The sequence below is a fragment of the Apodemus sylvaticus genome, chromosome 17 (assembly GCF_947179515.1).
Source record: "Apodemus sylvaticus chromosome 17, mApoSyl1.1, whole genome shotgun sequence".
Taxonomy (NCBI): Eukaryota; Metazoa; Chordata; class Mammalia; order Rodentia; family Muridae; genus Apodemus; species Apodemus sylvaticus.
The window spans coordinates 5,875,815-5,901,645 of NC_067488.1; the positions used below are offsets into that span (position 1 = coordinate 5,875,815).

At 40.3% G+C, this 25,831-nt stretch overlaps 1 protein-coding gene across 5 annotated transcripts in view; it reads right to left on the reverse strand.

The window, feature by feature from the left end:
* Positions 1-25,831, reverse strand: part of Ubr5 (ubiquitin protein ligase E3 component n-recognin 5) — a 108,622-nt gene that overhangs the window by 25,388 nt on the left and 57,403 nt on the right. For all 5 annotated transcript variants that reach the window (XM_052161576.1, XM_052161575.1, XM_052161572.1 and 2 more), the window contains exons 17-40: positions 24,402-24,545; positions 24,209-24,320; positions 23,839-23,993; positions 22,986-23,183; positions 19,862-20,072; positions 18,217-18,343; positions 14,324-14,475; positions 13,789-13,884; positions 13,321-13,444; positions 12,814-12,911; positions 11,413-11,561; positions 10,734-10,825; positions 9,427-9,573; positions 9,215-9,333; positions 9,015-9,141; positions 8,788-8,917; positions 7,529-7,689; positions 7,189-7,428; positions 6,146-6,269; positions 5,314-5,425; positions 2,999-3,130; positions 2,383-2,640; positions 1,593-1,861; positions 1,222-1,433 (exon numbers count right to left, since the gene is read on the reverse strand). In XM_052161576.1, the coding sequence (XP_052017536.1) occupies positions 1,222-1,433; positions 1,593-1,861; positions 2,383-2,640; positions 2,999-3,130; positions 5,314-5,425; positions 6,146-6,269; positions 7,189-7,428; positions 7,529-7,689; positions 8,788-8,917; positions 9,015-9,141; positions 9,215-9,333; positions 9,427-9,573; positions 10,734-10,825; positions 11,413-11,561; positions 12,814-12,911; positions 13,321-13,444; positions 13,789-13,884; positions 14,324-14,475; positions 18,217-18,343; positions 19,862-20,072; positions 22,986-23,183; positions 23,839-23,993; positions 24,209-24,320; positions 24,402-24,545 (3,689 nt within the window). The remainder of the gene's footprint in view (positions 1-1,221; positions 1,434-1,592; positions 1,862-2,382; positions 2,641-2,998; positions 3,131-5,313; positions 5,426-6,145; positions 6,270-7,188; positions 7,429-7,528; positions 7,690-8,787; positions 8,918-9,014; positions 9,142-9,214; positions 9,334-9,426; positions 9,574-10,733; positions 10,826-11,412; positions 11,562-12,813; positions 12,912-13,320; positions 13,445-13,788; positions 13,885-14,323; positions 14,476-18,216; positions 18,344-19,861; positions 20,073-22,985; positions 23,184-23,838; positions 23,994-24,208; positions 24,321-24,401; positions 24,546-25,831) is intronic.

Genomic DNA, 25,831 nt, shown 5'->3' on the forward strand with positions numbered 1-25,831 from the left:
ATAAAAACTTTTTTAAAAGAAAGCTAATTTACAGTTCCATGAACGAGCTAAGGTAACTTAAGTAGTAAGGTTACTGCTAATCGTGGTAAAATGTTCCAACATTACTATAGCAAATCAAAACCACAATGAACTCAGATCTATAATTTGAGGTGCCCCCACCCCTCAGGTAGGAGGACAGTTCAATGTTGCATTACAGCAAATAGGATGCTTAGAATAAAAAAAATAAAGAAATGATACACATTTGATTAAGATCTTTGTACATGCAAGGTAGCTACAGGAAGAGCAGAAGTTCAGAAGATCTAACGATCAGAAGGCCAGAAAGGAGGGTGGGCTGGGGGGAGAAAAATATAGAGAAATTAAAGCTCTCCCATCTCAAACTGTTAAACACATACCATTCCCATACAACCTAGCAAACTGACAACTACGTAAAGATACCAAAAGTGTATGTTCACACAAAACCTTTATGAAAATGTGCAACATCATGCACAGTAATGAAAGATAAGAAATATTTCAGGTGTCAATTGGTGAATGGTTAATATTTTAAACTGTGGTATAATACAGTAAGTTAGAATATTGTTAAAGTGTTATTGGTACATACTACACATAAGTGATCCAAAGAAACATGTTAAATGACAGAAGCCATTCCTAAAAGACCACGTATTGCTCAATTCTATTGACATGTGTTCAGAATCTACAGACAGAAAATAGGACAGGAATGACCATTAAGATGTGATAGATTTCCCAAAGAGATAATGAGTATATTTCAAATTCTAATTAGTCAATTAACAACATACCTTAAAAAAGAGTGAATATATCTAACTATACTGTGATGGTGCCTGAGATGTGACAGGAGAGACACAACACTGACACCAATCAAGATCCCACATGAGGATCCTGGTTTTGGCTTTGAGACAGTTTTTTGTATGCGGGTTTTACCTGCCTATATGAAAGTGTGCCGTAGGCTCATGGCCACAGGAGGCCAGAAGAGGGTATCTGATCTCCTGGAACTGAAATCCCTGGGGATGACATGAATGGATTTTTAAAAATTAACTTGACTGACTAAATTAGCCAACTAATTTTGCTTCAACTGCCTATCAAGTAACAAGAGGCAACCTTCTTCTTTGCCATTACGATGAGGTCAAATCGCAGCAATTAAAAATCTCTAACCTAGGCTTTAGGGGCTCTGGTCCAATACGTGAGCGCATATGGAGGATGGCATACCGTCTGCCTTCAAGCGTTCTTAGACTGGCCTCCTCCCGAGCAGTCATCCTCTCTCTTCGAGCTGAATTCTGAGAGGCATGAAGGGGATGATTTGGATGTCCTGGATCACCAGCAGATGCTAATGCAGAACCATAACGTAATTGAGCTTCAGTAGAATCCATAATACTGACCATCCAGTTCCACGTAGGAATAAGCTTTTCTTCTACATAGTTCTATGAAGATCAAACTAAAATAGTCAAAACTATCCAAACAAAGCTAATTTTGATACAGTACTTGTATGTCAATATTTAAGCATTTGCAATATAACCATTTATATTGAAATTCTCCTAATTGATAGGCAAAACAATAAGTAACTTTTTAATGGTTCATACCTGTAAGTTGACTGCATCTTGATAAGTCAATTTCACAGCTGCTGGAATCTGAGAGTATACTAGGTGATTATACTTAGGAATAAGGCCCATCAAGTCCGAGATTTGTCTGATGACAATGCTGTAAGCCCTGGCTAAACTGCTTGCAGATGTTAAGTAGCTGCTGGCATTGCTAGCTTCCAAAGCAGCTGCCGCCGCTGCAGCACTTGTGCTGATGGTGCCGCTCCGGCGTAAATTTGAAGGATCAATATAAATCAAACCTGCAGAACTTGCTATAAGGAGAAAGGACAATTACCATGAGCTTATATGGTTGCTAACTGCTAGTGACACTGTATAGGCTTATATAAATCTAAATGGGCAATCAAGAATATGTACATGAGCAAAAAGTATATTATATGAGTTTGGAGGAAGAAAGTGTTAAGATGGCGAGAATTAATGCACACCATCCAGGAGTAATTCTGTACTTCATAACCACTACAAAGGAAGCATCTGGCAATGTGTGCAGACATTTTAGTTGTCACAGGAGAGAAGTGAAGAACATAGGGCTGAGACTATTACTGATGTCTACCAGGTAAAGGATATAGATTAAGTAAGCATCTGACAATGGGCAAAAGACTTCAACAATAAAGAATTATCCAGCCCAAAGCAATAATGCAAAGATTAAGAAATCTTGATATAATCATATTTGTGTACTTCTTATATTTGATACTCAACAAAAGGAATGTTTAGAAATGTTGTTGACTAGGTAAACGTGCTGAACACTCCTACAAACACCGTGAGTCGGCAGACTTGCCTGCTGGAGTGGACGTGCTGGACGGGGCTGTGCTGGCGGCTCGCTGATGCTGCGTGTTGCGAACGGCCCACTGCATGGAGCGGGGCGCCTGGGCAGCACCATTGGCATGGGAGCTGGTCGTTGTCCTTTCTAGTGGCTCATCGAGCATAAAGGTCTCCTGCTCTATGTCATCACTCTGACTGCTGCTGCTGTCAGAGTCACTTGAGTCATTTGACTGAGAGTCGTCTTCAGAAAAAAAGGCAGGAACACTGCTTGCTCCTAAAGTTTTAATTTTTAAAACAAAAAACACTGTAAATTCATTGGTATTCAGACCTTGCTGAAAGGTACCTCTCAAAAAATATATTCAACTGTGAGAAGTGGTATATAATACTGAGAGGCCATCATAAAATTATTTCAATTAGAAAAGAACTTTTAAATAAATTTAAAAATTAATCCATTACTGGAAAAAAAAAAAAACAAAAGCTAATAAGAACAATCACAGAAAAAGAAATAAAATCACAAAAAGGCTCTGGCTACCCATGGCATACAATTATCGACTCACATTGAAAACAACTAATCCCGGGGAAAAAAAAAAAAAAAAAAAGAAAACAGCTAATCCCATAAGACAACAACGTACCTGCTTCTGAGCCAGCAGTGGCTGCAGTGACAACACTTCTGCGCCCGCTAGCATTGTCTTGGTTACTATGGTTACTTTCACTGTCACTTTCCGTTTCAGCTGCTGCTAACAAATCTAGCTCCATGTCACTTCCTAGAAAAGTATTAAATAAATAAAAAGGGTGAAAGTTTCACCAAATAATCAATATAAGTCTGACAAGCTGGTATATCCTAAGAGTAGGAACTAAGGCACAGTGGTAAGACAAGGAGAAAAGTCACAGAGCCAGCTGTTCTATACAAAGAAGTTCTAGCTGCTTGCAATGGAAAAATTATTCAAGTACTATAATCAGTGGACCTTGACACAGCAATTCAATTATTCATGTCCTGCAGAGTCCCGTGTCTGGGCAGCACCCACTATCCACCTGCACTATTTTCATTTCTTATTCTTCAAAAAAGAAGTTAAAAACTTTCTTTTTCTGTATTTACACTAACATGTCAAGATAAATGAAATTCTAATTACTACAGTTAAGTTTCCTTCCTTAAACAGAGTCTTAAAGATTATGTATGGAATCTTTAGGAGAGTGCAAGGGGACCACCGACACAGAAGACCACTGACTGGAAGCACACAGCTGTTACATCTCAGGAGATTATAGACTGTTTTCCTGTTCTCGCCACTGCAAAATTTCCACTGTTGAATTATGACTGATTTACTTTAGAGGGAAACCAGTCAGACAGGCTCTTGCTATGTAAGCCCAGACTAGCCTTAAATTCAAAATCCTGCCTCAGCTTCCAGAGTGCTGAATATTTTACCATTGAAGTAGTTTTTAAGAAAACAGATTGCATGGGCCAGTGAGACAGCTCAGTGTACAAGGTCTGAAATCAGAACTCACAGAGTGCAAGGGAGACAAAATACCACGCTGTTGCTTACCGCAAAACTGTGTCAAATATAGTCTTACATTCACAAACATATATACACACATTAAGTAAATAAATAATGAACTCAGGTCACAGGCTGGACAATGATGTCTTTACCCACTGAGCCATCAACCAGAGCCAAGAAAGAAGGAAAAAAAGGAAGTGAGCTAGGAATGTAGTTCAGCTGGTCGAGTGCCCGCTTGGTGCCTGTGTAGCTCTGACTGGATCCCCACCACCTAACAAACTTGGCATAGTCCTGCACGTCTGTAATCAAGCACTTGGGAAGTAGAAACAGGGGAGTGACAAGCTGGAGGCCACACTCGCCCACACAGGGAGTTTGAGGCCAACCTGGGATACAGGACACCCTGACTCACACAAATAAATTCATTTAACAAAAACAGGGGAGGGGTGTGAAATGCAATTATGCATTTTTTTAAAAAAAGATTCGAAGTTTTAATTAATTCCATACTGATAAAAAATAACTCCATGACTTCTGTAAACCATTGCATAAATGCTATTGTAAAAAAACTTAAATGTTAAAGACTTTAACAACTCATTAAAGTAAATGGGTATGTATTATAAATATGACCATCTGGGTTAAGAAGATTCCATTCATGTAACATTCTCAATTTCTGAGAACAAAACCACACGAAGGCCTTCATAAGTTAACCACATGGGCATCCACACTGGGGGAAGGCCTGCCAACCAGGTACACAGGACTCCGACACTATCATTTACTGTTATTATTTAACACTAGAGAGTTAGAAGACAACAGGCATCAGGAAAATGGTGGATCTCAGCTCCTAGGCCCATGGCCTCAGCTCCGTTACACACATCCGGGCCTTAAGCCCTTCTCTCCCCTTCTCAGCCCCTCCCACCCAGGGTAGATCCTAGAAACTGCTCCTAAGTGGTCTGGAATGGATGGGAAAGTGGCCCCTTCTGGGAAGTTCTTTGGTCTTCCCCTGCACACCTGTACTGATCCCAGAAGAGCAGATGCTCAGGAGAACTCCCTCACGGGGTGGGACCAGGGCATGCTACCTCAGCCTCCCCAGCCACCACAAAACAGCCCCATGGCTGCCCAGCCCCAGCCTGGAATGCCAGCCCAGGAGGGAGCTAACCAGCGTAGGCTACATATAGTCTAAAGCTTAATGCTTCTAACTGTTACGACTTGAAACTGTCCAGATGAGCTATCAATCACAAACACTGTCCTGTTACCACAGAGACCAAAGGCCTGATATGGGAAACAGTGCATAAATATAAATAAACAAACTTAAACCTATTTTATGTATGTCTATAATTATTTCCTAAACTGTAAAATCTACTGCAGAGAGCTTCAGTAGAGAACAACCTGGTTATTCCAGAGCACGAGGCCTCCTGCCGCTCCTGACACCCCTCCCACACTGCCGGCTCTCACACCCGTACCGTCTTCATCGTGCTCATCATGGTGGCCCTCAGCCTCAGCGTTCTCTTCCCCATGCTCTTCCTGTTCATCGTGATGATCCTCCTCTCCAGCCACGCCTTCCACCACCTCAACCTAAACCCAAAATTGTATTTATAGATAAGCACAGCACATAACAAACCTGTCTCTACCAGTCTGGTCCATAGAATTAGTAAACTAAAATTTTAAAACTCTCAAAAATAAGGAATTCTAAATTTTTATTATGCAGTTTTAAAATCATTTAATAACAATTCATTATGGAAGAATTCTATCAGCATATCCCATAGTTTGTAATTAGTATCTATAAATGGGCTTCAAAATTAGAAGTAAAAAACTGTTCTGGGAAATGGGGAAGGGCTGAACTTTCTATGTACTTCAACCATTATAAGATCATAATCTCATGTCTTTCAAATACATTGCATTAAACTATTTTAAAAAATGTCAACAGTGAAACTATCTTTAGTCTTAGTCTTTAGGTTAAAAACAAGTTTACGTGTCCAATTTCCTGGTACTCAATAAATGGACATCATTGTAATACATCTAGCCACAAATGAGTATAATTACAGTCCACAAGTTGGCTGGAACACAGAATAGTTTCAAACTAGCATTATACTGACTTCTAGTGACTGCTCTTCCCACCAAAGTATGCCACCTGCACTTAAAACAAAAACAGCCAGGCGGTGGTGGCGCACGCACGCCTGTAAATCCCAGCACTTGGGAGGCAGAGGCAGGCAGATTTCTGAGTTCGAGGCCAGCCTGGTCTAGTCTCAAAAAAAAAAAAAAAAAAAAAACCCCAAAACCCACAATTAAAAATACCTCTTCCACATCTGCTGACACAATATCATCCTGTTCTTCATCTCGGCCTCTAACGGGCTGTGACTGGCTGATGCGCCTCTGCTGTGGATTCCGGATGATGTAAGATGACTGAGACTGACTGGAGCTGTAAGGAGTCAGAAGAACACAGCTGTCACGATGGCTCACACAGCACGCTGCTCACTGGAATCCTTTCTGTAGCCCAATCCTTACATTCTTTCTTTCCTCCAGCATCTTCAGATTGCTGACTGACAAGAGTACTGACTGACACCAACACTCAGGCTTTTATTAAAAACGGTTTCTCTCCTGCACCAGCTTCTTTCCCACTGACTGGTTAGTGGGTGGGCATGGCAGGAGAAATCGCATTTACAAATCATATATTAAAACACAGTAAGAGCTGGGATTAAAGACGTGAACCACCACATCTGTGAAGGGGGCAGTTCTGATATGAAAGTCCCATTCCCCAATTGGTTCTTGATTGTCAGTAAAGATAGCCGGGGGTCAATTGCTGGGCAGAAAGTACAGGCGGGACTTCTGGGTCCCAGGAGAAAAAGCAGCCCCAAGGAATGAGAGAGGTTTATCTGTCATGCTTTGGAAAAAGAACACAGCAACCAAGTGAGGTCTCAAGGGGACCTGGGGCCTGTAGCCACTACTACAGGCACGTGGCCGGAGATGTTTCACAGGAACTGGGTGGGACTAGCCACTGAAGCTTAGGACTGTCTTTTGTCCGAGGATTCAATGGAAGCGGATGGGGGCGGGGGAGGGTGCTATCTATCCACTCCTGGAGCAAAGGCAGTGCCATAAAACTACTCAATAGCACTGTGGCAATTTTTTTATTTAGTAGTGAGGTGTTCCAAATTCCAAAGGTTTCTAAGCTTTCTGTTGTATTTAGCTTTTAATCCATGGTGGTCAGATAGGTACTAAAATATTATACTTACATTAGGTTGACAAAATTAGACTTGTGAAAACTGTTTCAACTGCTACTCAAAAGCACAGCTTTAATTAATAAGCCAAACAGAACATTGCCATATAAAACATTAACATACCTGCTTGACTGATCTGATGATGGCCGTGGTGGTAATGGTTCTACTGAAAATAATTCTTCACTGCCTTGCATAGCATCTATGCTAGTACTGGCCAGGGTAAACGGAGCTGTAGGGCGGGCAATCCCCATTCTGACAGGAACGATCAGAGACTCTGCTACATTACACAATTCTTCTACAGCATAAGGAAGTAGAGCTTGAAACACACGTTTGCACTTTCCAATAGGCTGTGGAATAAAGTTGCTACGGCAGGAAGAAAACAGAAACCTCTAATGACTCTTCTCATCCACACACTAACATTATCACACTACGAATGTGTGCTAAAGGTTTTGAAATGCCTTACTTTTTCTTTTTGGAAGAGGCCATTTCCACACTCAGAATAACAAACACTCTTGCCACTGATCGTAGAAACCTCATTGTAACAGCAGTTGCTTCTTCTCGGCGTCCAGGTGTGTACTTGTTTTGGAGTTCTTTTACTAATGTGCCTAGCAGAGTATCTAAAAGCTTTAAAAATGGTAATCATTCTATTAATGCTGAGATAGTTCATATGATGGTCAAAGTACTCAAATACTTTTAAAATATTATATTAATAGTTCTGTTTTTGTGTGTATATACATATGTATATGATTTATGTATATGTGTACGTTTGTGTGATATATATATATATATATATATATATATATATGAGGTATGTACATGTGTGCATGTGGAGGTGATAGAACAACTTGCAGGCAGTGGCTCCCACATGGGTGCAGTGACTGAACGGAGGTGGCGAGCCCCTTTTACTAAGCCACCTTGACAGCCCTTGTAACAAAATTTGGAACAAATTGAAACAGATCATTTACAGGTACATACCTACTGTGTGTCTGATATGGAATGGATCCCAAATGTATACTAACTTGTCTCCTATTCCATAGTCCTGTATATACTTATCATGCATGTTTAGAAGGAAATATCAAATATGTAAAATCAGAAGAATACAGTTCACTCACTGCAGTACACTTATTGCATATCTGATTTGCTACTTTCTAATATTTTCCTGTGCATAGTTCAAACTGTCCTGTGCATAGATTCCAACTACAAAGAATTCCAACCCAATTTCATGATTTTTTTTAATGTTGTTTATAACAATCTTTATATCAAACACGTTCCATTTCATTCAGTAAATGACTAAGACTGTAATTTAAGATCTACTATGGTTAGAGTCACACACCACTTTATCGTATCCTAACTTTATGCAGCTATTATCAACTATTCAGAACAGGTCTGGAGGGAAGAGGTTAGCGTGGCACCTGACAGGAACAAACGTGCCTACAGAGAGAGAGGACTAAATTCAATGTCCTGTCAGTGCCTGAGGAACATCTTTCCATCATTGGGTCCTATTGTCTAAATTTTAGTTTACATAAAAGAAAAAAATTTTAAAAGAGGTTTATACATTTTTATCATTTTAAGGTTTTTATTTAAAATGAAATTCTTCCGCTGAAAAGCATCATGTTAATGGACTCCCCCTTTACTGTGATCAGCAGAAGTTATCAGTCTTATAAGTCTGATTTTTAAGACCACAGGATGCTAAAAACAAATCCATATATTTAATGAACTCACCAAAATGTCTGCTGTACACTTGACGATAAGGCAGTGTGTGAAGCAGTCGAGCCGAATTGTGCCGCTCTGCTGACTGAGGTACACCTGCTCTTCCGGAAGAAGATGGCCTATCCGGCTGCTGGCACTCAGACTGGAGGCAAGCAAGGAGAGACAGCAGAATATATCGTACAAGGTAACATTAACCCAGGAACCCAGAAAATGTTTCAAATGTTTTAACAAATACATACGGGTCTTTATTCTCCTGTGACCCAAACATAATCATAGATCTCAGAGCATTCCAGTCCTGAAGGACGCGCTCCAGGGCGAGCTGAGCAAACCTTGGGGGCTCCAAGTCATGGTCAGGCATGTCTGAGTCTAAAACGGAAGAATGGGTCAGATGAAGATAGAATCCAATCTGTCCATCAGCAGACCTGTGCACTTCACTCACCTTCAGGACTGGCTGTTTTCCGGTTGCGGTCCTCCCTGATCCGTGGCGGCCTGTACTGACAGTGCTCCACAGTCTGCCTGGCCACAGTCTGCACTAAGAACAGCAGAAGGTGCTCTCCCCTAGAAAGCAGGCCATGTTTGAGGGTGAGAGGGACCAGCATGTACTGACCCCCTTCCCATCTACCCAGTCTGCATCCTAACCATTCTACTTGCCTGCTGTTGGGTAGGGTGACCAGATTTGTAGCAGTGAGCAGGCGATAAAGTAGGTCGAGACGAGCAGACTTCTGTCCAGCGATCAATGTTTTACACTTACATTTCTCCCAACAATCACAGTAAGCTGTTGGTGAAGTCCGCTTGAGTCTTTTTAATAAAAATAAATAAAAATCACAGAAAAGTTCATATATAAAAAAAATTTTAAAATACAGATCTACACTGTAATGAGGACCTATAACTTGATAAAATTAGAGAGAACTCTTATTGATGTCTAAATGAAAGGGTATCACTACATACAAAAATATTATTTAATGATGCAAAGTCCAGAAAGCAACACAAGCATTCCTATGAAAACTCACTCTCTGTACTGTCCTGGGACAGTGTCACTTCCGTTGTCCTTCCCAATCTCCAACCTACCCTACGTGGTCCTCACATGGGCACCAAATCAGCTCTAACCATGGTGACCACAGGTTTCTGCTTGTAAATGCGGTCAGAAAATAAAACACCTGGCTTGCCCTCCCCTGGCAGCTAGTGTTGAGTACAGCTAATACAGAGTGTCTCAGCATCGATGGGGAAACAGAGACCATCTTACACTTACTATGAAGCAGGGTGAGTGAAGGACAGGGGCACATATGTGCAGAGTGTGTGTGCAAGTCAGGGGACAATCGGCAAGTCTGGTCTTGCTCAAGTTTTACTGCTTAGGTCTGTAAAAACTAAGAAAGCCGGCTAGAATGACCTAATTATAAAATATTTGATTACTGCATCTAAAAAATAAATAAGGCAGAGTCCAGTAAGTTATCATAACATACGAAGAGGCCCAGAGGGAGAGGGACCATGCTACTTAAGATTTTGGCTGTAGAATACAAAGGGAACTACTCTGTAAACATACTTTAAAACATTAATCTGCCGGGCGGTGGTGGCGCACGCCTATAATCCCAGCACTCTGGGAGACAGAGGCAAGCAGATTTCTGAGTTTGAGGCCAGTCTGGTCTACAGAGTGAGTTACAAGACAGCCAGGGCTACACAGAGAAACCCTGTCTCGAAGAAAAAAAAAAAAAGAAAAAAACCCAAAACATTAATCTGATTAATCCGATTCTAGTCACAGTCTAGTTAAGAGGAACTACACTACAAGTAACAGAATACAAGTATTTAACAGTACTCTTAAACCAGCCATATTTCTGTATGCAGGAACTGAAATGTAGAAAAAAACCTCCCTTTCTGAGTCATAAATTGAAGCACACCTAAGGATGATGTACGGCAATGAACATCGAATAGTTTATAAAATTCAGAACGATGCTGGGACTTACTTGCAATCATGCCCTTTATGACAAACCCTGGCACATTCTGTACAACAACAAAGCGACTCCAGCAAACCACAAGTCCGACACTCAAAAATGTCCTGGAATTGAAAGAATAATCACATGGGTATCTCAATAATACTGAGGTACGAGGGAAAGAGTAATCACATGGGTATCTCAATACCACCAAGGTACATGGGTAAGAGTAATCACATGGGTATCTCAATAACACCAAGGTACGAGGGAAAGAGTAATCACATGGGTATCTCAATAATACCAAGGTACGTGGGAAAGAGTAATCACATCACATGGGTATCTCAATAATACCGAGGTACGTGGGAAGTGGGCGTGGTGCACACACAGTTGACAATGTAAAAGGATGAAAACCAAACAGAAGAGTACATCCAAACTCACTTCACCTCAAAATAGACAGTGATAGGTTATATAGCCTGGAACAGAGCCTACCATCTGTGCAGACCTAATTCTCATAACTGCCATGTTGAATTGATTAAAGAATGACCTTTTTTTGGTCATCTTTGTGTAGGACACAAATAAAAATTAATTCTTTGGATAATTTTAAAAGTTAGCGTAAAAGAAAACAGCAGACATGATTACACACTTTTAACTCACGTCAGGAAGGGGAAGGGACTGTGACCACAGCCAACTTGGCAGTCCTGGGATCGTTTACCTGGTTAATGTGCTCGGCACCCGTCCATGTGAAGCTGCAGGTGTCATTGCAACATAAGACATACAAAGGAGAGTCGTCAGGGTTGGTACCTGACGGGCAAACCATTCCCATGAACACATCTTCCTCCTTTTCACTTGCAGATACTTCAGCTAAAATATTAAAAACACAGAAATTCATCTATCAAAAAAAATTTAATCACAGCCACAGCTGAAGAACCTTAATATATATTTAGTATGAACTAGAAACCACTACATACTAAATAAAAACATTTTTGTTAGTCAAAATTTGAAAAGTCTGGGTGGAGATGGCTCAAGTGTTAAAAGCACTAGCTGCTCACCCACAGTGCTCACACGGCAGCTCAGAGCCAACTTAACTCCGGTTTCCAGAGATCTAATGCATACTCCCTGTCTTCACAGGCATCAGACACACAGTGGGCACAGAAATACATAAACGCAATACCTATACACTTGAAAATAAAATATTTGCTTTTTTTAAATTTTGAAAGCTGGGCTGAAGAGATGGCTAAGTGGTTAAGAGCAATGGCTGCTCTTCCAGAGGTTCTGATTTCAATTCCCAGCAACCACATGGTGGCTCACAACCATCTGTAATGGCATCTGATGCCCTCTTCTGCTGTGTCTGAAGATAGCAACAATGTACAAATAAATAAATAATTAAAAAAATTTTTTTGAAAGCTAATGTGTTAAGAAAATCCAACCAATACTGAAACAAAACAGGAAAAGCAGATCTACACTGTAACCGTATGTAACAATAAGCAGCAGTCCAGCCACTGCAATTCTTAGCCTGAGTCCAACAGTGAAGACCCAAGTTATAGCCAGATCTAACAGTGCACACCTATAATTCCAGCATACTGGAAGATGCATCAGGAGATCTCAAGTTAAGAGCTTAGCCTGTACTATACAGTGAGACAGTCTGGAAACACTAAGCACAAGTCTGTTTTACTTAGTAAGTTAGAGATCACATCACGATTTATTAGCACCAGTGTTTGGAAAAGGATAATTCATCTTTTTTAAGAACTCGATGCCAGAACTCAATGTTGCTTAAACTCCTACTATGACAGCCTGTCATTGCCACATACTTTTACCATATCCATCAGGCAACACTGTATCACTTGTATGAAGAGTTTACACTATGAATTATAAGCATAGTCTTCTTATTTTTTTTAAGTCAAAACTTTATACCAATTGCTTTTTTGATAAAGCATTAGAAATGTATTTGAGAAAAGCATTAACAAAATTTTAGACATACAAAATAACCTTGATAGAGTCTCAATGGTATCATTTATATACACAAATATAGTTTGAATAATTCCAGTGGTAGATATGAACAAAATCCATTCAGACTTTAAAATGACTAACTTCCTTAGGCCTCTCCATTCATTACCTTTGGCAATCTTCTGGGCTGTTTCTAAGATGGTAATCGCAGCAGGATAAGCCCGGCCACTTACAGCTGACATAAACGGGGTCATTCCTCTTGCATCCCTAAAATGAGAAGAGAGGATCTTACCTTCTATAAGAGGAGTGATGGTTCACACCTTTAATCTCAGTACTCAGGCAGAGGCAGAGGCAGAGGCAGAGGCAGGCAGATCTCTGTGAGTAGCCAGCCTGGTCTACAGAATTCCAGGTCAGCCAAGGCTACACAGTGAGAGGGTAGGGGAGAGGAGGGGAGAGGAGGGGAGGGGAGGAAGTTGGTGTCTATTCGTTCAGGGTACATGCTCTGGTGCTGACCTCTTTCACCAAAGAAAACTTAGTAGCAGAGGAAATACAATCCTGATGCTTTAACTTCCCATAAACAGTGTTTTAGTAGCAGAGGAATACTACTGATAGAGTCTACAATTTTCAATGCGTCACAGGATCAATTCAAACAATTCAAGTCTGTCTAGCCTCTTACTTGGCAGAGAGAAGCTCTCGGAGATAAGGCTGCAGAACTGCACTGTCACACAACAATTTCAATATAAAATGTGCATTTGCCTTTCGATCCTTGGATTCTACTACAGAAGGCTCTGTGGAAGGACCTGGAATTAAGCAGAATCATTTAATACCAAGTAAGCAAGAGAGAATTCTGCAAATCTATCAAATACATACTTAGCTGACAGAAAAATATCCATAATGATAAATTAACTTGTTCTTAAAAACTAAAGCATATTAATATATTTTAAGAATTTCAAATGATTTCTTAATGTATATATGCAAACACTATACCATAATGCATATGAAATACAGAAGATGATGTACACAGAAATACTTTTGTAAGCAAAGAAAATAATCTGAGACGAAAGAACAAAACTTTATTTAAAGCCCTACCCAGTGTGTTCTTTTTAATGCAGAAAGCCTAAGCAGACACACGGTGTCCTCGTACCTGGAATGGTGGAGGTGCTGGGTCCTTGACCACTGCCAGTCGCTGCTGTGGTGAGAGATCCCACAGCGGGGGCCAGGATAAAATCAATGTCACCATCTTTCGGTAAACAGAAGAGTAGGATGTGTGTCATTATGGGCACACGCCCCTACCCATTCTCCTAACAGACCTTAAGGATTTTCTCCAGAAACCAATGGTCAAATCCAACAAAAGCTTAAGTGGAAATTTCTTTTCAAGACTATAAAAGGATCCACTGGGTAAATCATTCATTTATTTTGATATATTACCAATCACGAGGCAGTCTAGCCTCTTACCAGTACAGAAATAACTATGCCAAGAGAAAATTCTACAAAAAAAAACAAAAAACAAAAAACAAAACAACAACAAAAAAAAAACCCTCTGTAAGCTAATTTTTCAACTAACCCAGTTGTAGTGTTCACCATACTACATTCACAATTTTTTAAAAACATTTCACAAAATGTTTTTTCCTTTTACAACCTTGCCTTTTTATTAAAATGAATAAAACAACAGCTCTTACCAGGATCCATTGAAGGAGGGTCAGGAACCCAACTAGGGGGAGCTATGGGGGGTGAAACAGGATCCTGGTGGTCACTGGAAGAAGCGCCAGCCTCATGTCTACCCAAACCAGCTGCTCTCAATGAACGTCTCATCATTTCCCGTAATCTCAAACTAGGAGGACATGGACAAAATCAGAAGTCATTACCATGGCTCACCCAACGGGAGGGTGTATACAGAAGTTCATCTGAGAAATTCAAACACTGTCTACAAGCAAACACTCCAGGCAAGGACATGAAGGACAAATGCCAATTCTGTAGCTCACAGAATGGGTCAGTAGAGGATGGAGATGAAGTAGGGAGTCTGGCGTTCAGTGCGAGACTGAAAGCATTACAGTAGCTCCCCACAGACCGAAGCAAGGGAAACAAAAGTCAAAGTGAAGAATTAGAAACAGTCTTGTGTGCATTTAGGATAAATGAACAGCTAGATGTTAGAAGAGATTTTCAGTCCCATTTCCTAAAACTTAACTTTAATAACAAATACTACTGATTAGTACAAAACCAAGTTATCCTACTAAACCCCTTCTCTGTAACTCAAAAGCAATTAAGTTAATACCCACACAACAATTTAAACCCAAGAACAGTTTAAAAGTTTCAACATCCAAAAGTCCCCCAAACGAAAAACAAAACAAAACCAAAGCCTCAACAGTACAATTCGGATCTTCAAGAAATGAACCTGCAATTGTTACTATCTGGGGCTTGTGGGTTTTTTGGTTTGTTTTTTGTTTTTCCTTCTGCTATGAAAAAAGAACACTGTACAGGTGGCTTATATCACTAAAGAGATTACTGACAAAGACCTCATTATGGGGCCTGGGGCCTTCCTACACAGAAGCCTGTACTGTAGCTGAATAAAAGCTTCCCACAGCCACGCGATCACACTTCGGAATAATAGAAATTAAAAGAGCCCAAATCCCTGTATTGTGTCACACTTTTTAAAGCGTCTAAATAAAACCTCAATTGTCAGGACAAGATGACACCTGGGGACCTCTGTTTCCCATGCAGCTGTAATCCCAAAGACATGACTCTGTGTGAGACCTGACGCTCAGATGAGGACACAGTGACCCTAAGTGATTGTTAGTGTTTGAGTCTCTAACTATTTAATCTTTTCCACATCAACATATTATTGCTTTTGTAAGATAAAAAATAAGGGCATGTCCATGAGGTGAGGTTTTTAATTTATTTGTGCTGTAATTTTTGGAATAAACACTGGAAGACCCCAGAAAGTAAATTTTAATGTCTCAAGTAATGTATTACCTATTATTACACTCACTCCTATAAATATCTATTAAACATCCACGCCTTCCCATTTTAGGAATTTAAGATTAAAAGTTTTGGTAAGACAGAAGAGAGAGCAGAGCGCCATGACCATTTCAGCCATAGTCACTTCTCTGTTCAAAGTCATCATTCAGAAAACAAAAGCAGCTTTCTTCCCGAGACAGAGCCCCTGTGATTGTATGTTGTGGTGACGAGACACTGAGTATGCCACCACACTGCACTCAAAGGACAGAGGAGAAACGCAGTAAGGACCTGAGAAGAAATCTGTGCTGGGGCTTCAAGGAGCGTGCCCGTTCCAAGTTCACAGGGAACCGCCTACTGGGTAGGAACTATGAAGGAAGTGACTGTGAAGGGACGTCGGGCGTGAGGCAACTCAGGCAGTGCAAACTAGACGTACAAATACATGGTCGTCTAAAGGCAGTCAAATTTTAACAAAAAATAACACTACGTAGGCCAAAACACATGTGGGGTATTCTCCAACTTCTAGCTTAGAGTTCATTAAAAAGGAAGGAAGGAAACTGAGAGCACAGCCTCATCTTGAACTTGCAAACTCCCAGCTTTGCTGTAGTGATGTAGTCAATTCAATATTAATGAGGGGGTCATTCTTTGTCATGTCTTTAAATTGTCCTTAACCTTTTTCTTCATTAGGTCTTGGGAACATTTTTAAGTATACTGCCCAGCTCCTCATACAGATTCTTAAAAAAATAAAAAAACAAAAACAAAAAGAAATTCATCTTCAAGATGCTGTACACAATTCATGGATTCACCTGGATCCTCAGCCCCTGAGGACAACACTGAGGCGATGCCACCTTGGCTGCTAAGATTCAGAGTTTTGACATTTCTTCACAAAGGCTTGCCTGGAGTCATCGTGTTTTCTGACAATATGGAAGAATTCAAGGATGCTGTAATTTCCTCTTTGTAAGCACGTTATGTCCATGCTACAGAAGCCTTAGAATCCAGTCATGTTCAAATATACCACTGTGACAAAAAAGTGAAGGTCATGTGTCTTCCAGATTAACAATCGCTAGAGTATACACACCTGCAATCAGATGCACCAACCAAGCTTTGCACTAAATCTGCCCTTTGAACTCAGGGACTATTGAGTCACATATCAAACCGTGGGAGTCATAGCATCATCTGAAGTCATTACAGTGCTCCATTCAACAGTGAGACTGCACAGTTCTGAGCTCACACTCAGGAATCCCAGCCTGCATACTCATCAAGGGGCATCGCCTAGAAAATCCAGTGTAGGCTAGTGGATGGTTCCACTTCAGTGAAGCAGTCTGTGGACTTCCCACTGCCCGGCGTGGGTGATAGGCCTCCTGTGCTGTCATCTGTTCAGCCGGCAGCCCTGAGTTTGCACTGGTTAAGAGCACTGCAGTGTAATCTTCGGCAAATTCCTCAAAGGAGCTAACTCTGCAAATTTATTTCTGTGAGCAACTCTTCGCCCACTCTTGAAGCTCCTTTTAGTCTTTGCCTTCAAAATAATCCTTATATGAAAAAAGATGGCAGTATTGACATTGGGCCAACCATATCAGAGTCCAAAGTGATTGGCACCTGCACTTTCCCTGAGGAAATGAAATACCTTAAATAATTTCTAATTTCTTCATGAAGAATTTAAGTTGTTTTCCATTTTGGAGTCAACATTTTGCTTAAGGTACTTCTAAATAAATAAACATAATACTTTCCATTCTGTGTAGTATGAATAAAGTTTCTATACTATTTAAAATTATAATTTGATCATCCACAGGTTTTTATTAAGTATTACTTTTGGATCTTTTTGAGCTCAGGAACCTATCAACCTGGTAGCCTTCCTAATGCCAATTTAAGGAGAAAAAAAAAAAAAAAAAAAAAAAAAAAACACTTGGAAAGGGGAAGATGAGTGTGTAGCAGAAAATAGGCAAATAGATCTTGGTCTGAAGTAGCTATCCACCTGTAACAGGACCACCCAGTGATCAGTGCTTACACCAACCATTTGTCTGTCAATAACCAACAACTTTGACTTAATTATCTAAAATATTTTTTTCCTACAGAAAACTACTGAACTCTTTAATCATGAAGCCAAACAGCTAACAATTTGAAATAAGTTATTAAATAGAATTTATAAAGGACTATCCATCCAACGGCTCAGAAAACCTAGAAAATTTGAGATCAAGCACTCAAAATACACAGCAGCCTTTCATTTCTTCCCAGGCCATTAAGACATCTGAGTAAAGGACCTAGAGAAAACAACTACCTAACAAGAATGGAAGGTTCAGGAAAGAGGAAGGCTGAGCTGTGTTTTCAACCTATCCTGCTTATTATCAAGTGGGAGAGACCCTGTGTCCAGAGCTGAGCACTAATTAGTCAGACACTGTCCCAGTCCCTGTGTCCAGAGCTGAGCACTAATTAGTCAGACACTGTCCCAGTATTGCTGGAAGGAGCCAAAAGCAAAACAAAGAGAGCCACCGAGCCACGCACACGCGGTGAGCCTCAGGCACACGCCACCGAGCCACGCACACGCGGTGAGCCTCAGGCACACTGCTTCCTGGGCTTTGACTTTTCTCCTCCAATTAAAGTTTCCTTGTAAGAATCTCATTACCTTCGGCTACTTGATGATCCAGCCCGATTACCGGGGCCATTACTTGAAACAACTGATATTGCATTTGCAATGGCCTCCACAGCAGAAAGCCTTTCTGCAAAGGTATTTCTTTCTGAGCGTTCGGCCTCTGAAACATAAAAAAATAAAAATAAAAAAAATAAAATAAAAAATTGGATTTAACCTTTGAAAACAACTGACAGCAAGTGCACTGGCCAGGAAACACTGAATCATGCATGTTAGTGCTTCAATTACAAAGTAACCATTCTCCTGACAGCATCAAGGATGTGAGAAAGATTAAACTAGGACCTTTATTCAGTCTCTTTATTCTGACATATTTCAACAACATATAAACATACAAACTTACATGGACTTAAATTTACCTTTTATTATTAAGTAAAAATAAATAAAACTGGCCGGGCAGTGGTGGCGCACATCTGTAATCCCAGCACTCTGGAAGGCAGAGGCCGGATTTCTGAGTTCGAGGCCAGCCTGGTCTACAGAGTGAGTTCCAGGACAGCCAGGGCTACAAAGAGAAACCCTGTCTCCAAAAAAATCAAATAAATAAATAAACAAACAAATAAATAGATTCAATCATTAGTATATCAGTCTTAGTTTATATGCTACTTATAAGCAAAACTTAGTGATTTTGATGACATTAAAAATGAAACCCACAATCATATTTCAAAATGTAGTATCCATAATACCATCAGCAGAATTTAAAATAATTACAAAGTTGTACTTTAGGGACTCCCTGCAATTAGCTAATAAAAAAAAAAATCAAAAACAAAACATAAAACAAAAAATAAACAAACATCCTTATTTATTTTCCAGTAACTTTAATACCAGCACTCAGGAGGCAAAGGCAGGTGAATAGTTATGGGTTCAAGACCAGCCTGGTCTACAAAACGAGTCCCAGGATAGCCAGGGCCACAAAGAGAAATCCTGCCTCAAAACAAAACAGAAAAAATATTAACATACAGTACCATCTCTAGATCTAAAGCTTCTGACCTCCCTAGAACTGTCACACATGTCAGACAGACAGATATTAAAATAAATGTTTGTGGGGGTACAGAAATGGCCCAGCCATTAAGAATACACACAGAATATGCCACGCTGGGCAGCACTCTGCAATCCCAGCACTTGGGAGGCAGAGGCAGGAAGATTTTTTAGTTCGAGGCCAGCCTGGTCTACAGAGTGAGTTCCAGGACAGCCAGGGCTACACAGAGAAACCCTGTCTCGAAAAAAACAAAAAAGAAAAAAAGAATACTTCTAAGGGACCAGAGTAAGGTTCCCAGCACCAATCTGGCTCACGGCCGCCTGCTTTAAAGTCCAGCTCCATCCAGGGATCTTCTGGGTCTTCTTCGACACCTGCACCCACCAATGTACATATAACCATAGACATGCCAATATACATGAAGGTTTTTAAAAGTCATTTGAACTTATAAAATTAGTTAAGTTCATTCAGTATCAACACAGACCAAACTTAGTGTCTGCTTCCACATTTAACCCTTTGAAATATTTTCACAAGACAAAAGTCAGACCTTCCAAAACCATACAAAATAAAGTAACAAGGACATATGCTCTCTACAACAGCCACCTTTTCCTGGAGTTCTTGCGAAGGCTTTGCTATGGCTCTAAATCTTACCCTCTTCTTCCTTGGTCTCCTTATTGCTAGTTGGAAAGCAAACTGATACACAAGCGTGTAAAATGTTCCGGTTTCCATCGCATCTGTGGCTGATGAACGTCTGTAACATCTGCAGGTTCTGCTCTAAAACAACTGCTTGCTCCAGATTCACAAGGTACTGTCGGCAGGCCTCATAGTCACATCTGAGAATCTGCTGCATTAAGGTCTGCTTCTGCTCTCGGGCAAAAGAGGGTGAAGACACTTCAATAAACCTCAACACCAAACATGTCAAAAATTACATCAGAAATGCCTCGTGGCCACTACCATACTATCGTATCTTCAAGGAAGCAGAAACTGATTGCAAGTGTCCTGTAAAGGGCACTTTACTCTGTAAAGGGAGCACACAAGTGAGAACAGAAGTGGAGAACATGAGTGAATGCTTTAGTATTCCAAAGCACCTCGGCCTGTAGCCAGTGGAAAAGGCGTCAACACACCAGCAGCTGAAGGAGAACACCTACATGTGACCTACATGTGACCTACATGTGATATGCAGCCATGTTTGGTGGCACCCCAGGATTCCTCCAGCTTTCAAATGACAACTCTAGCAATATTGTCAGCCAATTAAGCAAAGGATGTGTATTTTATTCCAGACTTATTTATAAGCACCTCATTGTTTAAGAGGTACATTTCAGGACCTATGAGAAGGTCCAGAGGTAACTTGCTACCAAGCCAGACCTCATTGAGTTCAATCCCCAAAACATGGTGAAGAGCATCACCTCGCACAAGCTGTGATCTGGCTTCCACGTGCGCCTCTATCAACCCACCAGAATCATGGATATACACGATAATAAAGGTTTGTAAAAAGTTACATTATGTTGTGAAACATGAAATACAAAACTTGACTCTCTAGGATTCGTGATTAGTATTTCCAAAGTCAATGACAGATCTATGAAAGACATGTACGATGCTGTAAGGTATACATACAAAATCTCATTAGCTGTCTCATAGCATGAAGTAGTTTGATTGCTTGAAAGATGGCTCAGCAATACATGAAACTTTTGCAAAGAACCCAGATTCAGTTCCCAGAAGCCATAGCTCCAAGGAGTCAGAAGCTCCAAGGATCTGACACACTACTCTGTCCTCCTCAGGCACCAACAACACACAGGCTGCACAAGCACATGCTTGCAAATATTTATATACATACAAAATCAAATCTTTTGAACAAACAAATAGTATAGAAATTAAAAGTAAAATTATGGAACCCTTAATAAGAGTACAAAGCACTTGTTTTATTTTAAAAAGCAAACTCATTATTTGTACCTTTTACGAGATATGAGTAGGTGTGTATCAAAATACAAAGGGGCAAAGGAAAGGGTACTAAGTCCCTTGCCAGAAAACTGCCTAAACCAAGTCTCCCTTCCCTAAACCTATAGGGAAGAAGGTGCCCTAGAGGGACCAGTGTCCACATGAGAAGTAAATCTTAAAGGACTTGGCATGTGTACTGTTTTCACTGTAGAATTAAGTATACTCTGGGCAAACTTATGATCTACAGGGAAAGACAAAGCCTTCGCAAAACCAGAAGTCCAGTCTGTGGGCAGCAGACCGTTTCCTTTTCTTCTGTGTAGTATCATGTGCAGCACTCTAGTCACAGTACTAGCTGTAGGTAACATGCATGTTTCCTTGTTTTGGGTACCAGGATACACAACTTCCTAGTCACTTGGCTGGCACCAGCAACTCTCCAGCAAACTCTCATCATCATGCTCTAACCTAACACAGACTGACACAGAGCTGCAATAGTCACCCCTGTATCAAAGGGCACAGGCAATTATTTCCCACTGCCCTCCTAGATATGTGATAAACATCCTCAAGGTCACATGTCTAAAAGCAAAGTACCTATGTGAACCCCACCTCCTAAATTCCTTTAGATGCTCCAAAAATAGCAGCTTCATTCTTGCAAACCTTTGGCTGTCATGATAGCCCAGCAGTGAGAGGTGTCTTGTTGTGGAATCCGGACAACTCTGGCTCTATCCCCAGAACCCAAGTAAAAAGAGAACTAACTCCACAAAGCTGAGTGCTGACCTCTAAATGTGCACCCTGGCACAAATGTGTGTACATACACACACACACACACATTTTTAATAACTAAAACAAGATCTTTTGTTCTTTCTCTTGAATTTGATCTCTTGCACTTAGCAAATTAAAATATGCTGATTCTATTTGTGAAACTAAGTCACAATCTAAATCTACTTCAGCTCAAACTGCACAGAGAACTTAGTAATGACACCTCTGCCTCTATAGACCCACAGCCCTGGACCAAGGCAAGGTCATCTCCCCTACTTCTCCACCTACTTCTCCAACCACGGGTCACCCCAACCCCAGAGCAAACAGACCAGACATGGAGCTCCCCTGACTGTGACCATCCAAGCAATGAGCTTTACAGTTTCTAGTTACTTCAAGTATGTCAAATCTGTCCTGTCTCCTTTCCCATTCAAGTTTGCTTTGTTTCTGACTTGGATTAGAATTAGCCTTTATCTGATTCACTAAACATCTGTCTTCTGCCCCCAATACTTTATTCCTAATCTCTCTCTCTCTCTCTCTCTCTCTCTCTCTCTCTCTCTCTCTCTGTGTGTGTGTGTGTGTGTGTGTGTGTGTGTCCTTCAGGATTTAAAATTCTTTGGTATTCAGTTCAAATGTAGGTGCATCAGGCAAGGACACACGTCACCCTCACAGTTCATGGTGCTCTCCCCAGCCACACCACCGGCTACTTCTGACCAACACACCTTCACCTCTTGGCTAAATACATTTTCCTAACATTAATAACTCTCAAAGATGACACCTAGTACCACAGACAGCAATCTCTTCACATTCACCATAGATATCACATCCTCAAAAAAGCTTATACAGTCTGATTTCTCTTGATCAATTTGCTATCCCAACAGTGTGTGTGTGTGTGTGTGTGTGTGTGTGTGTGTGTGTGTGTGTATGCCTTTTTAAAGACAATTTATACCATAATAACTGATTTTTTGTATCTGTTATATTAATAAACTACTGTAGGGAAGGGACAATGAAAAATCTTTTCATGATTTTTCTCAAGACCTACTTTCTTCTGAATTAAAATGCCAAGTATTTTCAAAAGTTAGATTACCTCTACAGCCATGATGATAACAGCTGCTTTCTTTTTGATTGTTGAATTGGCAGGAAGATTTATTAAAGAATGTACACCCATCCCAAGACTACTAATTGGTGGGAGATCGAGCCAGTCAGGGTCCCTTATTCCTCCCATGCAGTCTTTGGCCATTGGGTAGATAGTACCATTTCCATCTCGAAGAATAATAGGAGATTCCTACAATAGATGAAAGACAATAAATAATATCTGTTCCATGTCACAAACGATCACATAAGTCTAGTGTGACCAGGAATGCCCAGAAGGGTAAGATATAACAGTTCAAGTTCTGCCTAAGCTAGGGACCCTTATCATCCAAAAAATTAAATAAATAAATAAATAAATAAATAAATAAATAAATAAATAAATAAATAAATACGAGCAAACCAAAACATATTTTACAGTAAGTGTATTTATTTTAAAATTAACTAAATGTCAGAAATAACAAGCTTTCCTAATAGAATATTCAAAGTATTATAAATTTTCATTGGGACTGAAGAGATGGCTCAGCAGTTAAGAGCACTGACTGCTCTTCCAGAGGTCCTGAGTTCAATTCCCAGCAACCACATGGTGGCTCACAACCATCTGTAATGGATCTGATGCCCCCTTCTGGTGTGTCTGAAGACAGCCACAGTGCACTCATATAAATAAAATGAATCTTAAAAAGGGGGGGAGCACATACCATGGTGCACAGTTGTATAGTTAAAAAAATTTTTTTTTCATTGATTCTCTAATAGACAAACCCTAAGTGGCACAAAAATGCCAGTCTTGTATCTGTTCTTAAAACTAAAATGAAAAACAAAAAATAAAAATAAAAATCAACTGAACCTCTTACCTGTCCAGCAGTGAAGATAGCTACACTCCTCTCATCCTGACCAAGAAAAGCAACGCTGCTCGTGGGGAAATTATTTTCTTGTTCAGCCTTCCCTGTAGCGAGATCAAAGACACAATACCGGACCCAGCTTCCTGTCTTCAGAACAGCATGAACACCTTTCAAAGACACAGAAATGAAAAGAAAAATAAGAAAGTCTTACACAGTTCAAGCATTTAACGAACTTTAACCTCTCCAACACCAGTTCACATACATCCAGCCACGATACACTCTGCTAGGTTACATGCCACGGTAAAACTGTCAAATTTCACAATGTACTCTAGTCCCATATGTTTCAAAAGATGTAAATTGTAGGTGACTATAAAAGGTTTACCTTTGGAATCCACATTCACTGCTAGTATTTCAGTCTTCTCAGGTATACAAAGCTTCTTGGGAGTCCTCTGAAAACAGTCGGGAACTTTTGGAGTGCCACCTGTTTTGACAACCTGCACAACAACAAAAGTAATTTTGTTCCCTTTAACGCTCTAAATGAGTGCATCCCACACTCTCAACTCCCCTACAGATACCTGCAGCTCATCAATTCGAAGCAGCCTGCAGTCCTGCAGGAGCGAAGAAGGGTCAGCATCCGGACCAGAGCTGTTCTGACAGTTGGTGTTACCAGATGTTCCTGGAAACTTTACAGCTACATAGGCACCATCTACCTTCAGCACCTGGAAATAAGAGATGGCTACAATTAGTAAATATTTTTAAAGGCTTGGATAAAAGCATGCAAATTCTGCTTGACAATATTAAAGACATGTAAGTCCTTGAAAGTATGTATCAATGAACACCACATTGTAATGTCAACCTGGGAAAAAAGTCATAGAAGTTTGCTGTTTATATCAACAAATCAAGACTGAAAGAAACAACTCAAAAAGCTACTAATCACAATGAGTGTTGAGCCATTTACCAACCCAAATTAGGTCCACCCTTATAAACCTCTCATCTTCTGTCTTTATTGTCAAAGCAGCAGTATCTGACAGACAGGTCTTTTCTTGGGTTTCATGTGTCCTACACAGGCCTTGACTAATTTCTGGGTCCTTCTGCCTCTACGTCCACAGGGATGTCATACAGATGCACCACTGCATCCATCCTTGCACTTTCTGCATCCACATGGGTGAGCAGCCTATGAAGCCACCAAGCTCTTCAAATGGGATCAGCATGACTGAGGACAAATAGGTTACTAATATTTTATTTCATAAATTCAAATTGCCAGATCCACAGCCTGTGGCCACACAGCTGTCAAACTGGAGTTGAGATCAACAATGCACAGACAAGCACAGGACTTGGAAGCACGACACGTGAACCTCACCTCTTCTACTTAAGTATTTGTGAGTCAAGCGTGATTTTGCCAAGTAAAACTACAGTTAATCAAAGGCTTTATATGGCCCTTATAAATTGTAGATCTTGGTTTATTATCTCTTTCCACTGTGTACAAATGAAAAAAATCTTATTTTAAAAGATTATATTTTACAAAACTAAAAAACAATCAGAAAACCTTCACTGTGCAGATGTTATTCTATATCTGTAGGGAAATTTAAATTATGTAGTGAGGGACAAAAGGGTCAATTAATGACATTCAAGCAAATGGCTTCCATCTTGGAAGAAAAAGAGGAAAAGGAACAAGGTGGTTCATAGAACACAGAACAGTGTCCATGGGACACAGTAAGCATTCTGCAAGGATGGAGTCAACATACAGACACACGCCTGTACACATGCTCAGAGTGCACAAACACAGCTCACATACAAATATCTTACTTTTTAAAAAGAAAAATAGTAATGTATCTCTGCAGCTTTTCTATACATCTAAACTTACCACAAATTGACCTAAAAACCACACCCCAATTGCTCAAGGCACATGGGATGGCTAATCCTGGTTATCAGTTTGACTACATTAGAAATGAGCTAAAACTCAGGGGCTGGGGACACCTGGGAGGAATTTTTTCTAAATTAAGCC